This window comes from Kwoniella newhampshirensis, chromosome 5, assembly GCF_039105145.1.
Source record: "Kwoniella newhampshirensis strain CBS 13917 chromosome 5, whole genome shotgun sequence".
NCBI lineage: Eukaryota > Fungi > Basidiomycota > Tremellomycetes > Tremellales > Cryptococcaceae > Kwoniella > Kwoniella newhampshirensis.
The window spans coordinates 76,166-92,396 of NC_089959.1; the positions used below are offsets into that span (position 1 = coordinate 76,166).

The 16,231-nt window shown below is 50.8% G+C and overlaps 4 protein-coding genes across 4 annotated transcripts; 3 read left to right on the forward strand and 1 right to left on the reverse strand.

Annotated features, from left to right (window-relative positions):
- Positions 1 to 135: 135 nt before the first annotated feature.
- IAR55_002632 (uncharacterized protein) lies at positions 136 to 6,103 on the forward strand (the record flags this gene model as incomplete). Its single annotated transcript, XM_066945745.1, has 14 exons — positions 136 to 759; positions 812 to 2,098; positions 2,160 to 2,327; positions 2,381 to 2,702; positions 2,754 to 2,885; positions 2,934 to 3,115; positions 3,167 to 3,421; positions 3,484 to 3,652; positions 3,712 to 3,923; positions 3,975 to 5,179; positions 5,251 to 5,333; positions 5,394 to 5,490; positions 5,546 to 5,970; positions 6,039 to 6,103. 14 exons carry the CDS (start codon positions 136 to 138, stop codon positions 6,101 to 6,103), a joined length of 5,226 nt encoding a protein of 1,741 aa, XP_066803246.1.
- Positions 6,104 to 6,366: 263 nt separating this feature from the next.
- IAR55_002633 (uncharacterized protein) lies at positions 6,367 to 7,446 on the reverse strand (the record flags this gene model as incomplete). Its single annotated transcript, XM_066945746.1, has 1 exon — positions 6,367 to 7,446. The coding sequence occupies one exon, from the start codon at positions 7,444 to 7,446 to the stop codon at positions 6,367 to 6,369; it is 1,080 nt and encodes a 359-aa protein (XP_066803247.1).
- A 1,117-nt stretch (positions 7,447 to 8,563) lies between these two features.
- IAR55_002634 (uncharacterized protein) lies at positions 8,564 to 10,916 on the forward strand (the record flags this gene model as incomplete). Its single annotated transcript, XM_066945747.1, has 9 exons — positions 8,564 to 8,891; positions 8,948 to 8,997; positions 9,063 to 9,226; positions 9,287 to 9,323; positions 9,381 to 9,487; positions 9,539 to 9,593; positions 9,654 to 9,838; positions 9,895 to 10,733; positions 10,795 to 10,916. 9 exons carry the CDS (start codon positions 8,564 to 8,566, stop codon positions 10,914 to 10,916), a joined length of 1,887 nt encoding a protein of 628 aa, XP_066803248.1.
- A 1,018-nt stretch (positions 10,917 to 11,934) lies between these two features.
- On the forward strand, positions 11,935 to 14,706 carry IAR55_002635 (uncharacterized protein; the record flags this gene model as incomplete). Its single annotated transcript, XM_066945748.1, has 3 exons — positions 11,935 to 12,766; positions 12,848 to 12,926; positions 12,990 to 14,706. The coding sequence occupies 3 exons, from the start codon at positions 11,935 to 11,937 to the stop codon at positions 14,704 to 14,706; spliced, it is 2,628 nt and encodes an 875-aa protein (XP_066803249.1).
- Between the last annotated feature and the right edge of the window lie 1,525 nt (positions 14,707 to 16,231).

Sequence of the window (16,231 nt, forward strand, 5' to 3'; positions counted from 1 at the left end):
GGCAAACCTCGATGATGCTCCTGATCTCCCCTCCCCTTCACTTCCACAATTTTTGGGTCACCACGAACCTATCGCTGACTTCTTCTTTCCCGTTTGCAGATCGAGGTCAACTTCCCTTCTCAACTCAGCTCCCGCATGTCACTCTCATCCCTCGTCAATCCACCCAACAGGTCACCACCACGAAGACATGTCCCTTTCATGCCAGTGCCGTACGATCCCGTCCCACAGCATTCCCTAGCTCCACTTTCCCCTTCTCCCCCTCCCGGTCGTCGTCGGGCTCCGAGCGGTCGCCCCAGAAGTCCTGACTCCATCGCTCGTCGGTCACACGAGCTCCCTGATTCCGACAGCGTTTTCCTCCCTCCTCGAGTACCTGGACGACGTACAACTACTCCGGAGCGAAATCTAGCCTTTTGGCCCGGTCAGCCCGATACCTCGCCTCGTCGACCACCGACCCCTTTGCCCAAGGAAGCAAAGCGTGGAAACCTCTCTGCGCATGAACAGGAGCGTAAAGATACTCGAGATGCGTGGGAGAGAGAGAAAATAAAACTGTACAAGGAGATGCGGGCTGAACGGCGGGAAATAGAGCAATTGAAATTAGAGGTGTTCAAAGGACGGAGAGAACTAGAATACTCGCGAATCGTCAGACCAGATGATCGATTAGTTGGCAACGAGGAGTTCTGGGAGGAAGGGCTGAAGCGGTATCAAGCGAGAAGAGAGCAAGAAGTCGAGGATGTAGCAAGATGGGCCGAGGAATATGAGGTGAGCTTCTGCACGCTTTTTTGGGGCGTTGGTCGGTGCTGATCCATCATAGCCTCCTGCTTCCACCCAAAAACCGTTGAAGAAGAATGGCGAGTCGAGCAAGAGAAACGGCGACGAACCCCTCAGTCTTCCTCAGCGACAAGGCCAAGCTGAGGACTCGGCACAACCATCTGGCGACGAAAGCAAAGGCGTAGCGAAACCCAAAGGCTGGCCTTCAGACCATCCCACCCGGGTCGCCCAGCGAGAAGCGAGAGAGGCAGCTCGGGCTTCTGGCATAGAATTGCCCAAACGGAAATACAGTCGCAAGTCCAAGAGCAAGGGCGTCAATATCGATGACGAGTTGCTCGGTCTGGCCGGAGACGAAGCGGCCAGTAGTCCAGCTCCTCCCCAATCTGACGAGCTCGACCCTGACGACACCGGTTCTGCTCAAGGTGATCCATTCGACCCCGATGCTATCGTTCATCCGTGTGGCCTTACTCGTGCGGAAGTCATAGTCAGGATAGAAGCAAACGATATCAAAGGCTTGACAGAGGACGACGTGAAAGCGGTTCAGGATGAGATGTGGATGCGGAAGAAGGATGGTGGCGCGCCCGTCAACAAAGACGGGACAGTCAGAAAGAAGCCTGGACCTGCTAAGGGATGGAAGAGGATGCGTGGTATCGAAAAGAGGAGAGGAGATCCATATGAAGGAAGCGAAGCAGGTGATACCTCCATCGCTGGCGATACGGTCAATGACGAAGCGGACGCTGAGATTGCGGCGCTCTTGGAAGATGGAACGGCGGCAGAGACACCGGTCGATCGGCCGCCGAAAAAGGGCAAGACCAAAGCCAAACGACGCAAGATCGACGACAAGCAGGAGGAGACTACGAGATACGCTGAGATCTCTGATGAGGATCATAAGCCGTCCGACATCCTCATTGGCGAGGAGCTGGATGATGACAGGAGTATGCGAGCCGGATCTATCGGAGGGAGTAGTGCGATCGAGCCAAACGGTACTTCAGCGCCCAAGCACAAGGGGAAGCAACCCAAACACAAGGAGCCTGGAGTCGGAAAGGGCAAATGGACAAGGCCTAGCAAACCTGAGAAGGAGTTGCTCAAGAAGACAGAAGCGACGATTTCTCACCCTGATGCTGATACAGTCGACGATATCCCTCCATCTGTTCTTTTGCACCCCATGGCCGACATGCCTTTCGACAACGCCTCAGAGGTATCTAATGTCGTCCCACCGAACTCTCACGATCCACGCGGTGTCTCAGAACAAGAGGCCAGGGTGCGATTGGGTATAGTAGAAGACATACAGAAACAGGTTTGGTCTACCATCGTTCGCGACGTCCCGAAGGTGAGCATCTGTCGTGTGTTTGTTGTGCGAAGCCAAAACTCATGCTGACGATGAAACATAGATATATCGAGTCTACCAAGGTTACGACACTACTGCCAAACAGAGCGCTCTCAGAAAAGCCCAAGCTGCCGTACGAAACGGGACCGGTCAGAAGAATCTCAAGTCTGCTCAGAGAGCGAACAAGATCAATAAAGATGCAATCAACAAGGCGAAGCGTATTGTCAAGGAGGCACGTCAAGTCATTGCTTTTCGTGTTCACATGCTGACAAATGTCATGAATAGATGCTGCTCTACTGGAAGAAGAATGAGAAGGACGAGCTCATCGCTCGAAAGAAGGCAGAGAAGGAAGCTTTGGAACGCGCCAAGGTTGAAGAAGAAGCTCGAGAGTCCAAACGACAAGCGAGAAAACTCAATTTCTTGTTGACGCAGACTGAGCTGTACTCACATTTCATCGGCAAGAAGATCAAAACCCACGAAGCGGAAGATGTCGAAGGCGGAGATGCTGTCAAAGCACCTCAAGCACCAGAAGGAGCTGAACATGTCAATGAGGAGTTGGGTCTCGATGAGAACGGCGAACCATTGCCTGATATCGATTACGATGACGGTGAGTGAAAGAGGTCCGCAAGTAGTAAGGAGTTGCTTACTCGGAAAGTAGACGATGAGGAGAACCTTCGAAGACATGCTGCACGAGGTGCCCAAGCTGCTGTTCAAGCTGCTCGGGATAAAGCGAAGGAGTTCGATGCCACTGCCAAGCGCGGCGCTGCAGCCGCTATGGAGGATGATACCAGTACGTGGGAGTTTCTGTATGAATCGACTGTCGCTAATCGCTCTGTAGTGGATGGCGACGAACTCAACTTCCAGAATCCTTCACTTGGTGCCGATTCGGTCACGATCACTCAGCCGAAGATGTTGATGGCTCAATTGAAAGAGTACCAATTGAAGGGTCTGACGTGGTTGGGAAATCTCTACGAACAGGGAATCAACGGTATTCTTGCCGACGAGATGGGTCTCGGAAAGGTGAGTCACGCATACGAGGGCTAGAAAGGCGTTGACTGACTATTCATACAGACTATTCAATCCATATCACTTCTCGCTTATCTTGCGGAGCATCACAATCTTTGGGGACCATTCCTGGTCATTGCACCGATGTCAACCCTGCACAACTGGCAACAAGAATTGGCACGATTCGTTCCACGCCTGAAAGCTTTGCCTTACTGGGGTTCTCCAAAGGATCGAGAGACCCTGAGGAGAATATGGAGCAGGAAGAATCAAACGTTCTCGGAGGAGTCCCCTTTCCACATCCTCGTCACGAGCTATCAGCTTGTGAGTGCGTCGTGTGGCGTGTATGATACAAAGAAGGATGTGATGCTAAAGATGATGGTTAGGCTGTGCAAGACGAGAAATACCTCCAAGGAATGAAATGGCAGTACATGATCCTCGACGAGGCGCAGGCCATCAAATCGTCTTCCAGTGCTCGATGGAAGTCGCTTTTATCACTGCGATGTCGAAATCGATTGCTCCTCACCGGTACCCCGATCCAGAACTCTATGCATGGTGAGCTGACATGCTGTGATTGTCAAATTGATCAGTAGGCTGACCTGTGTGTGCCACAGAACTTTGGGCCCTGCTTCATTTCATCATGCCTTCTCTCTTCGACTCACATGAGGAGTTCTCTGAATGGTTCTCAAGAGATATCGAGAACGCTGCGGCAGGTGGGAATGGTGGATCGTTGAAACCTGAACAACTGCGAAGACTCCACATGATCCTCAAGCCGTTCATGTTGCGAAGAGTCAAGAAGCATGTGCAAAAGGAATTGGGCGATAAGGTGAGCTCTTGCGGGACTGCGCTTGAAACGTACTGATGTTTCGCCTTACAGATCGAGATTGACTTGCTGGTTGACTTGAGTCAACGTCAACGACGCATCTACAAAGCTCTCCGTCAACGAGTGTCCGTCTCGGACCTCATCAATCAAGCCAACAACATCACTGATACCTCCGGTGCCAAAAATCTCATGAATCTCGTCATGCAGTTCCGAAAGGTCTGCAATCACCCAGATCTATTCGAGCGCGCCGATGTCGTCTCGCCTTATATGTTCGGCACATTCTCGCAGTCCGGTAATTTGGCAAGAGAAGGGGATACCTTGTATCTTCCTGATTCGGCGAAAAATGCCATTCAAGTCAACCTTCCTCGACTTCTCTGGACAGATGGAGGGAAACTGGATCGACCAGGAGAAGAAAGTCTTGCCGGAAGCGATACACACGTCCTCAAGAACCTGATGAACATTTGGTCGCCCGCGTGGATCAATGAGAGAGTCAAGGAGAAGGAGGCCGAATTCGGTTTCGTCAAACTTTTGGACTCCAGTCCAGCCGATGTTGCGAAATCCGCTATTGCTCATCCTCTTGTTAGTCTCTTGAAAGGGTCGGAAGCGGCGAGAAGGCGGATCGAGGATGGACCGATTATCGACGAGAGCCAATTCGCCGCTTCCACGAAGAAACGATTCCTCATTCCTGCCAGAGTAACCAATGCTGCCGCTCCAGGACAAGTTCCCCTACGTGACATCACGAAGAGAATATGGAATGAATCGTTCTTTTCGAGAAACGATGCGCGTTTCGCCTCGGATTACGCTGTGGCTCCGCTTATCAAACCTGTTGCTTCGAACCGATCTTTCTTGAATGCTCAAGATCGACTTCTTAGCGACTCGTTGGCTCAAACAGCCATGTACGGCTTGCCTCCATCGGAGATCAATCAGCCCGTCGCTGTGAATGCTATGCGACAGCGGTTACCAGCAGTCTCGCCGATTGGTCTGCTTGCCTCAACGCCGTTGGATCAAGCTCCTATCTCCACGTTGCGTGTCCCACCAACCAAGCGATTGATTGTGGATTCAGCGAAACTTGCAAGGTTGGATGATCTGCTGAGAGAATTGAAAGATGGCGGTCATAGAGTACTGCTCTATTTCCAGATGACGAAGATGATGGATTTGGTGGAGGAATACTTGATTTTCAGGCAGTACAAGTATCTGAGATTGGATGGTAGTTCGCCCATCGGTGATAGGAGAGATATGGTCACCAGTTGGCAGACCAAGTGAGTGCCGTGCATCATCTCATAAACTACTAGTCCTTCTCGACGTTTTTTGCGCTGATCAAAACTGTCAGCTCCGAAATCTTCGTCTTCTGTCTCAGTACTCGAGCAGGTGGTCTAGGTATCAACTTGACTGCTGCGGACACTGTCATCTTCTGTGAGTGCTGATGGGTGAGCGACTGCCCAAGAACATGTATTGACTCTATTCGCGTTGCAGACGATCACGATTGGAACCCGTCAAGTGATGCCCAGGCGATGGATCGGGCGCATCGTGTGGGTCAGACCAAGCAAGTTACAGTGTATCGTCTCATTGCGTAAGTGTCTGTGTCATGTTGGGAACGGGGACGGGTTGCTGACATTTTTCTCCAGTCGAGGTACGATCGAAGAACGTATCCTCAAGATGGCACGAGCGAAGAAGGACGTGCAAGATATCGTTGTCGGAACGAAATCTCTCACAGACGTTGCCAAGCCGTCGGAAATCGTGTCGTTGTTCATGGACGACGAAGAGCTGGCGGAGTCCGTTGCAAAACGAATGCAAGCTCAAGCGCACGGCTATGTTCCACCTGCTATCGAGAAGAAGTCCAAATTTGGAGACGGCCTGGGAGGCGGCGGAGAAGAGGATGAAGATGATTTCTTCAGTCTGGCGAGAAATGTTGCAAACGCTGAAGATGAAGAGGAAGGAGGGGAAGAGAATGTAGCGGGTTCAGCGGTGGATGGTGCTGTCGCGATGGGAGCCGCGAACGGAAAGAAGAGGTCTGGAGGGGGAAGTACTAAGAGGAAAGGAGCGCCAGATGGTGAGTTGGGCCGTTGACTCCTCAGTCGAGGCTCAATGGCCATGCTAATGTTGTGATACTGATTGTAGGTGAGAAGAAATCTATGAAGAAAAAAGTTAAGATTGCTCTTGGACCAGATGGGCTCCCGCTCTAGCTTGACTGAAGCAGGCCGAACATCCTTCGGAGAATATCTGAAGTAGTATAGTTGGATTCATTCGATGGTATTCGAGTCTCAGTTGCTCAAAGCATAGCATGTTCCCTCTTCTTTTACGTTCATGGCATGTATGTCCGAAGATTGTATGCATGGCATTCATTTAGCAAGCTATGATTGGTATGAATGTGCGGTGTATATCTTTTGACTTGAAAGTGGAAAACAGTAGCAAGAAGGACGGTCGAATGGCCAAAGACTGCGCTGCCTCATATCCTCTCTAGGACATAAGCCCATACACCCGTCTCTGGCTCATATACGATTCGTTCCGAATTACCATCTCTCACCCTCCTCCCACCAGGAATATAGGTCGTCGCTATCATCTCTTTTCGAACGATCTTCCATCCTAACCACGCCACTTTTGGACTGATCTCGCCGGTGTGCTCGTCGCTGTCGACCACACCTTTTGAGGGTTTTCCGGCTTCCTCGTCGTCTCTGGGTTGATGTTGATTCCTTCTACCTCCAATCGCGTCGTCGTCTCCATCCCTGAGCCTATCTTCCTCTAAAGAATTTGATGTGTAGAAATGATCGTTGCTCGTGCCCGTACTCCTACTCGCACTCGACTCCAGATGGGGGAGAAGACAATCATACCTTTTATCAGAGTACGAAACGCTCAACCATCTCCCACCCTTCCGCACCACCTTTGACAAATTATACAGCAATCTTTCGACGGGGTCGGTGGGTAATTCCTCTTCTGGGAAATCGGGATCTGGCTCGGGAGGGAGAGGAGACGAGCATGAGATAGCGTCAGAAGTGGATTTGTCAATCAGCAAATCGAAAAAGAACAGGTTGCTTTGTCTTGACTCTGTGTATGATGATGACGATACAACCTCACTTTGAGAGGTGGTCTGAGCATCTTTCTTCGAATGGTTTGATAGCGATGCGACAGTCGTTCGGAGCGTTGAGAGGGATAACAAGTCGACTTGATGGAACTGGATAGGTGAGGACGGTAATTTTGGAGGGGAGATGTAGTCGGAATCGTGGATCCGGTATCGAATTCCTGGATGTTGCGGAGTGGGTTCGCCAGGATGATCGGTGAGATGGTGTAAGAGTGACGATGAGAGGGAGGAGGTGCCGCAACCCAAGTGAAGGATGTGGACGGGCCTGTCGGTCGATGTTGATGCTGGTGTTGAAGTGTTTCTACTGTGCTCATCCGACTCAATCACCCCGAGACATTCCACGATGAGAGGTATGAGCGTGGATGTCGGAACGAGCCATTCGAACGATCGCTCAGTCTCGAAACGGGTCGACCAGTACTCTGCCGAGGAGAAATCGGTGGGAAGGGGCATGATTCCGATCTGCTCGTATCTGCATTTGCGTGGAAGTGGTTTTGGACGATGCTCGACTTGGCTGTGCGAAGTGGAGATTCCGTCCGGACGAAGAAGGGTGAGACACCTACCCCCGTATAGAAGAAGAATCGTGTAGAGAGAATGGTCGTTCGGTCGAAATGGCCGAGCGACTTTTATCGGTCCGATGTCGCAGTAAGAGGGGCGTGTGCTACATGTGCGTCAAGACACGAGCAGATGAAGCACGGTGGTCATGGTCAGATATAGAACATGGCTCAAAGACAGGTTCTTCTCTTTGCCCAACGACAGCGATCAAGTAGAGAAGGAGCAATTCTGATCCGATTATCACCGATTTCTGCTGTGTGTGTAAATTACGCACAGAAATTATCAGATAACCAATTCGCTCCACTTTTCAACTGGTTGACTTGCGGCCGAAAACGAAATTCTCCTTGTTGTCCGATAACATTCCCCACTCCTTGGCGAGCAAAGACACAGCGAGGCGTGACCTGATCAGGTGTAAGCGCCGGCGAAGTCAGCGTGGGAACAAGTTGACACACAAGATAGTGGACAGCGAGATGAGATGCTGAGCTGAGCTGAGTCGAGGCGAGGTGAGTGTGTGAACGCATGGTACATATATCTTTGATCCGATATCCCTCGTATATTGTTTGTCTAGCCGCTGGCAAATCATCCAGAATCGATTGACATCTCTTCTCGCTGTCCCTCTCTCAATCGTATTGCTTGTTGTACCATATTGATCAACTTTCTCTCCCGCGATGAGATACAGCGAAACGTTACAGCGATGGCGTTACATCCCAACGATGACCGCCAAGAACGCTTCTTGATGCTGCCTTCCGGACCCTCTTCATCCTCGCCATCATCATCGTCATCATCTATATCCATCTCCACCACCGACATATCCCCACCTGGTCTTACCGGCATAGGGGACCATGCATCTCAAAACGGGACCATCACATATCCACCCCGTCCGAAACGATATCATTATTACGCTTCTCGCTATTTTTGGCTATGGATCTTGGGCGCCATCGCACTTTTGATCTTGGTCCATCTATTCAGGACGATCAGACATCATAGACGGAGGAAAAGGGTGATCAGTCAGTCGATGTCGACTACTTCACAAAGAGGGAATTACAGAGCTGTCAATAGTACGGCAATCAACCCCGATGACTACGAGGACGGGGAGAGAGATGACGCCAATCATGATAATCATACGCGTGGAGAAGATTCGATACGACGAGAAGAGACGCAGTGTAGGGGACAAGGATCCTGGCTGGGGGGAAATACAAGAGCCATCGAAGCAGGATGGAGGAACGTCATGTATCTCAGGAGTTTTCCGACTTGGCTCTATATGCCGGAAACGGTAGCGGATTGTCTGTGGACAGTGTTATATTGTTTGGTGTATGGGTACTTCTGTTTGAGAAACACGGAGAGTGAGTGAATTCTTCTTCCCCTTGGACACGATGACTGACCCTGTCTTCCGAGGTAGCTTGGTTCCCGGAAGGCCGCAACAACGTAGCGAATCAGATGGGTGTGATGGTACGTATCAGCCAGCTCCTTTGCCCAAAATCTTCGGCGATTGATCAGCTCCTTGTACCTATTAGTCCTTCTCACAGCTCCCGATCATCCTCCTTCTCGTCAGCAAAAACAACCCTATCTCATCCCTTACCGGTATCACATACCAAAAGCTCAACTATCTTCATCGAGCGAGTTCTCGTGCGTGTCTGTTGACAAGCTGGATACATGCTCTACTCTGGACTCCGAGAGTGTGAGTACGATCGTGCTACACTGTTAGGCGGTAACACTGATGTGGTCAACGATTACGCAGTTGGGAAGCGGGTGATACCAGGCCATATCTGCTCTGGGTGAGTTCGATCGATGGTGGTGCGCTGGATCTCGTCGCTAATCATAGCTGGCTGAAGGGCATCGCCGCACTCACTGGGTTCACCATGCTATGGTTGACGAGTTTCCGGATTGTCCGTCGAGTTGCGTACGAGTTCTTCATCGTATCCCACATTCTCTTCTCCGTGTGAGTTCTGTGAAGCCCACAGCAGCAGCACTGCACTGACGCTCGACACAGAATGTATCTGGTCGGGGCATTTTATCACTGGACTAGGCTCCACTACTGGGTTTGGGTGAGCTTCCTGCTACTTGTCGATTGTGCGGTCGGACGAGCCCACTAATGAACAACACAGCCCGCAATGGTCATCTGGGCTCTCGACCGCATCATTCGGGGAGCACGCGTAGTCTGGGCCAACAACTTCTTGAATCCCAAGAAACGGAATACTTCAGGTGCAAGTACGATCGAATTGCTGAATCACAATGTGATGCGGGTGACCATACGGCGAGATGGCTTCAAGTGGAAGGCTGGTCAACATGCGTGAGTCTCCTACGTCTCGTCAAACGACTCGGTATAGGTAGTCACACCCCTCTCAGCTTCATCGCGGCTCCGTCGATCACTTCATCCCCGCACGAATCGCACCCTTTCTCTATCGCCAATGTCCCGACTGAGACTTCGAATGAAGCCATCTTCCTCATCCGCGTACATTCAGGCTTCACCAAGCGTCTACTCCAGGCCCTGGACTCCGGTCTCACCGATTCTGTGCCTCTCTATCTCGAGGGTTCTTACGGCTACCCCCACTCTCTCGATTCGTATTCCACCGTCGTGCTTGTTGCAGGTGGTACAGGTGTGACTTTCACTTCTAGTCATCTCCTCCAGATCCTTGCCAACGCTCGGAAAGGTATCTCTGCTGTTCGACATCTACACCTCGTATGGCATATCCGACATGCAGAAGATATCGAGTGGATTGCGCCCTTACTCAATCAAGCAGCGGAGGATATACCCCCACATATGGATGTGGTGGTCGACGTTTATGTCACGAAATCACGCTCGGCGAACGAACCTTGGCCGGACGAACATCTCTCGTATGAGCATGCACATGAACACGAGCACGGACATCAACACGCGCATGCTCGAGGACTGGGAGATCGATTATTGGCCGAAGTAGCATCAGGAGGAGCAAGAAGAATCTTACAGCTTCGAGGAGCAGATGAAGCAGGGTGGGATGAGGGTTGTGGCACGTGTGTGCCGTCCACGCCAATGACCGAAAGTAGGGACGAGGCGATCTTCTTGCCGAAACAGAATGTCATGGTGGGGCGATATGGATTGACGTTGGAAGCGTCGGAGATCGTGAGGTGGAATAGGGGAAGAGCGAAGTTGGACGAGATCATAGCTGAAGATGCGAGAGAAGCAGAAGGTCCAATGAACGTTTCAGGTGAGTTAATCGGTGTACGATGTTTCTACTTCACCCTGATCATGGGATGGTGGAATCGTAGTTTGCGGACCGGTACAACTGTTGCACGCGACGAAAAAGGCAGTGAGAGAAATTTCGACCATGAAATCGTCAAGGGAAGGATTGACAAGTATCGATTTCTTCGAGGAGACTTTGGGGGCATGAGCAGGTCCCATCATTGTATCACCTATGTAACAACAGGACAGAAGGACAGTGACAGTGATTATCTTTGTATGCATCTGTGGATATTTCTGGACAGAATTTCTCGGTTGTCTTCTCGAAAGAAAGAGAGAACAGCCGCATAAGAGTGCAGTGTCCGTTGTTTGACGTTTGATCGTGTATTACGGTAAGTCATAGCCTCAACGCATCGAGAACGCGTCCGCCATTGCAACACCCGCCTTTCCACTCCCATGCGTACTGTGCTATCTTGCCTATGCAAATCATCGAGGCGGATGCAGCATCTCTGGCGTCAGGGACACAGGGAGTGTGGAAAGGGAAAGGGGTTGTGTGGTGGGTGGTGGGTGGTGTGTGGTGGGTGGTGGGTGGAATGTGGCACTTGCCTCTTGTCGAACAAGTTGATTCATCTTCTACGGCGGTGCTGTTGTTTTCCGCAAACTTTCTTCCATCCTCGTGCAGTACATGCAGCATGTTTTCAGCAGGCATGTAGGTGCACACTGTGACTCCTGACCCTCCTCAGATATCTCTCAACGCCATGCATCGCCTGAATATACACGCCGCTTGGAGAACAAGTTGTGTGTAACTTTTGTGGTGTGTGATGTGATGATCTGTGCGTTCTCAATGGTCCAGTGAGATTGAGCATTGACCTCTTTTCTCGGCGACCCCCCTTTGACGTTTCAACAAACATTCCAAACAAGAAGTGGACATGTACGATTAGACTGATCGTTCCCTTTCCTTCTTTCTCTCTCTGCATCTTTCCATCTCCATCATCATGAACCTGTTCATTTTCATCGTCCTCTTGACCAGCTAACCTTGTCGACTCTTGATCAATATCAAAACCTCCACCTTGATTGAGAAGTCAACTCAGCCGAGGCTAGCCTGCTTCATCTTTGATCTCTGTCCTACACGATCTTTTCTGGTGAGTCTATCGATCCACTGTACCTCTCAATCAGTCGATACCGTCGGGAGATTCTTACATCTGTCTCTAAATACTAGGCAATCTTCAATGTCAACGCCGCAGTGGGATTTTGCGTCTCATTCCGGAACCCATCCGAAGACCGTACATCCCCCCGATGGTCAACTTCCCCCCACCAGCACCCGCCCTTGGATGAACACTGACCACCCTCCTGCCGTATCTCATACCTTTCCCCAGCAACAAGCAATGACCCAAAGCGTCAACCGCGATGCCCATATGCTTGGATCTGAGAGAGAAGTCGCTTACACCGGTCACGACCAGAACGAGATGGTGCTTCCTGCTCTGCCCATCGCTGTTCGAAAAGAGACGAGGAAGAGACCACCGGTATCTTATGTGGAAGAACCAAGGACCAGTACTCGGACCACCAAGGGCAAGACCAATACCAGAAGCAGCACTTCCTCTCGACCTCGCTCGGTCTCAGCACTCGCTCCCATCTCCAACAATATCCCAAGTACAAAAAAGTCTCATCCCTCTCATCAACACCATCACAACGGGCAGCTCCAACGCCCATCGCCCAAGTCGAAAGAACCAACCCTGTTCATCCCTACTGCTCATCATCCACCTATCCAACTCAAAGCATTATCTAAAAACGGTCTGCTTCCAGCACCACCGGGAGCAATACTCGACGTGAACGATCTGTTGATCCTGCATCCTGTCGTGCCCAAGTCCCAAGCAGGGAAAGGGACATCTCTTGCGAGTTTGGGCTTTCAAGGTCACGCGAGCCAGTATGAGATGTATACTTGTAGAGCATGCTCCAAGACTTATGATGGGAAGAATGCGAGGAGTGTGGCACGGAGACATCTACAGGATAAGCATGGGGTACCGTTGTCTGTCCAAGCCAGGAGGAGCAGATGGGACTTTGGTGAGTTCTTAGCTTACTTCTCTTCTGCTGGTCTTGTGCCCCAAAGATCACAAGCTGACTAGACTTCCATCCACCCATCAGAACCCGATCGTCCCAACAGTAAGAAAGAAGCCAGAGCTCGTAGTCTTAGAGCCAAACGAGACTGGGCAAGCAAGAACCGGTAGGTATCTCTTCGCAGATGTATTTATTGCCCACTACCCAGTCCTGACAAAGCGACTTGTAGCCAACAACTCAAGCTCGAGCAAATTCATGCTGACTTTCTCGAACAATTTGGTCCAAATGGTCTCATCACCCCTTGCGGCAGACGTCTCATTGCACCCAGATTTCGAAGTAGCAGGACCAAAGTAAACGGGGGCCGATTCCTCAGTGGTGCTAATGGCAAGGTCGTTATTCCCGATGAGATCCTTCGCGACGTCCGGATCATCAACGATGGGGATAAAATATCCGATCATCAAGAAGAGGAAGAAAGGCGAGATGAAGACGCCGAAGGTGAAGATGACGAAGGCAGTTTCGAGGAGGACCTTGAACTTGAGACAGAGATGAGAAGCATTGGAAGGAGGAAGTCAGCAACCATCATTGGTGGCTCAACCGTCGTCTCTAGATCTGCGAACACATCGAGATCTATCACACCTGCAAAGAGCTTCAGTTCGGCTTCCACACCACCATCCTCAGCAACACCTCCCAGCTTGTTTCAGCATGCGCTCAACACTGGGATACCAACTTTGACGACGAGATTCTACCCTCAGGAAAGTCTCTTGTATCCTGCTTTCCCCTGGCATGGCCACCCGACGGTCCACCCTCCTCCTTTCAGTGGCAGTCAAGCTCAGATCCCAATGATGAATCAAGTTCCTCCACCACAACTTCCCCTGTCATACACCGACAGATTCGAGAGGGTTATATCAGCCCATGCTCCGCCTCAGCATCAATTGCAGCCCACTTCTCGCTTCGGTTATACGGAATCAGCCTCACATCGTTTCGTACCAGGATTCCCCTGGCAACCCATTGATCAGCCTCAGGGTCTGTTGCCGGAGCCCAATCCCACAACAATATGGGACGAGGCTGAACAGAGCCGTCGAGGTTTTGAGGAAGTAGAAAGGATCGATACGCAAGGAGGTGAAAGCAACGAAGAAGGCGAGGCGGTCGTCGCGGAGACATTGCTTGACCTACGCAGTACACCTGTCCGAGGTCCAGATGAGGCGGCTCCGACAGGTATCCGAAGCGTCCAGTTGGCAAGAAGTAGAACTGGAATGTCCACGGGCGAAAATTGGTCAGGCTCCCTTCTAGAACCCCCTTCCATTGTCTCTCCAGCTCCCATGCGACCTACCCGAGCGAGATCTTTCATTCAACCCTTCAGAGATCCTCGACCCGATATCACTCGAAGCCTTAGCTTTGATACTGGTTCAGGCTTTGACGATCCTTTCCTTCTGGACGAGACTCTCACTCGATCTGCCACTTCCACTCCTCATGTCACGCCTGGACTAGGGTCTGTTGGTCGTCGAAAGAGACACACCATCTCTATGGCTACTTCATCTCCTCACTACACTCTCACCCCTACCAAAAAGCGAAAGGCAGAAGCATTATCTCCTCCGATCAAAGAGAGCACATCTGCTCAGCCTCGCACGGCACTTCGAACCATCGCCATCAATACCAGGAACGTCTCATTCCCCAATCAATCGATCTCGGGTACATACGATACACCCATACGATCATCAAATGCCAAAATTCCATCTTCCATCTCCAGAGAGTGGCTGCTCTCTTCTCCGAATAACGCAGACGCAGCAGCATCTTTGGGACTGGTTCCGACCCATTTCGCACCAGCGACCCCTGGGCTGAGAGGGGTTGTTGGGGCAGAAACACCCGAGCTCATCGTTATGGAAGCTAGAGCCAAGAGGAGGAAGAACGGACTCGATACCCCTGGCTCGAGCTCCCTGATGAGGTGAACAAGCCTTTGGTTCCGGTACTATCTTGAGCTTTGAATACAGTATGTGGTAGAAGAGAGAACGATCAGTCAGAACGATAGCAAGCAGACCGATCGTAAAAGAATAGCAGTAACTCAGATCTGCATTATGGACAGTTTATACATGGACAGTTTATACAGTATGCTTTGCGTACGAGCGTGCTTCTGAAACCCAATCCGAAAAGTTTTTGTGTGATCATCACATATTTTTTACCACGACACCGATGATGTTGACTCTTCAATTGGTCCGATCATAACTTGTCAAAAACACCGCTCGTGTGATTCTCATACTTGAGGGCAACCCATAGCATCCCCTAGCAGTCTCACACTACAAGTACCTGCACTTCACCCTAACTTGGTAGCTACAGTACATCATTATCACTAGAAGCAGGACTGTGACAATCCTCCCAACATCAACATCTGTCCCGTGAAGCTCAGAAGGAACGACGGCATTTGGAGAGCCCTCCGCACCTCCGCGCTCGGCATTTGATATGATGGTGGACACGCGAGAGTTTCGTGATGCCGAAAAAGAGCCTTTCTTGGTAGATGTTGCGGTGGACGGATGATGAAGAGATGATGACGCCCTGGAAAGAAGAGGAATGAGAAACAAATAGTGATATTCACACTGCCCTGCTTAGGAGCCTGACTTCAACGCCGTCCAGTAAAGATGGACACCAGATATACAGGCCATGCGCCAGAAGAGCCTCGAAACCAAAGTTACTTGAGTGACATCGGTGGAATCTCGTCCTCGGGAAGAGTACTGAGTCGAGAGATGTCTACGGAACGCTCAGGATGATATCTGGACGAGGCTGACACGGTGCTTGTTCTCTGTGAACTAAGTCAGCTTTGCAATTGCTGTGAACCAGAAGCGACTTGGTGAATCCTGGGAGGTTGAGAACGAAGGCTGGACGCGAGTGTGAAGCTGGAATGCAGCTTTCGTCTCCTTCGGTGGCGACGAGGGTCAACACTTTTTCGAGACGAGAGGTCGTTCGAAAGCGATCGTAATTTCTTACCTGGAGGGAATGCGACGTCGATCCTTCCATTGGTTGACCTACAGTAGTCAAGCATAATGGAGTGACAAGACGAGTGTCACACAGTACAGTACATTGGTCGGTCAACCACCAACCAATGGCAGTCTGTTGTGTTCAAGAAAGGTACCGACACAGCGATGCACGTTTCATACCGCCATTCATGATAACCCTTGCTAACTTATCGGATAGATCTCGGAAAATGTGGGAATCAAGACCTAAGGATTCGATTTGGTTATGAGTTTTGCAGGACTTGGATAACTGGAAGATGATACTACTTTTACAGCACGCAACATATGGCGCAGCTACAGTACAATACAGTACATTATAGTACAGTACAGTACGACGACTCTTCAAATATTGGTAGTCTGCTTGCCTTCAGACCGTTCATGATCCGACCCCTCTGCCGTGCTACAAGTCCCCACAAATTCTTCCATCTGCGGCACACGGTACGAAGGACGATCATGCTCCAATTTCGGT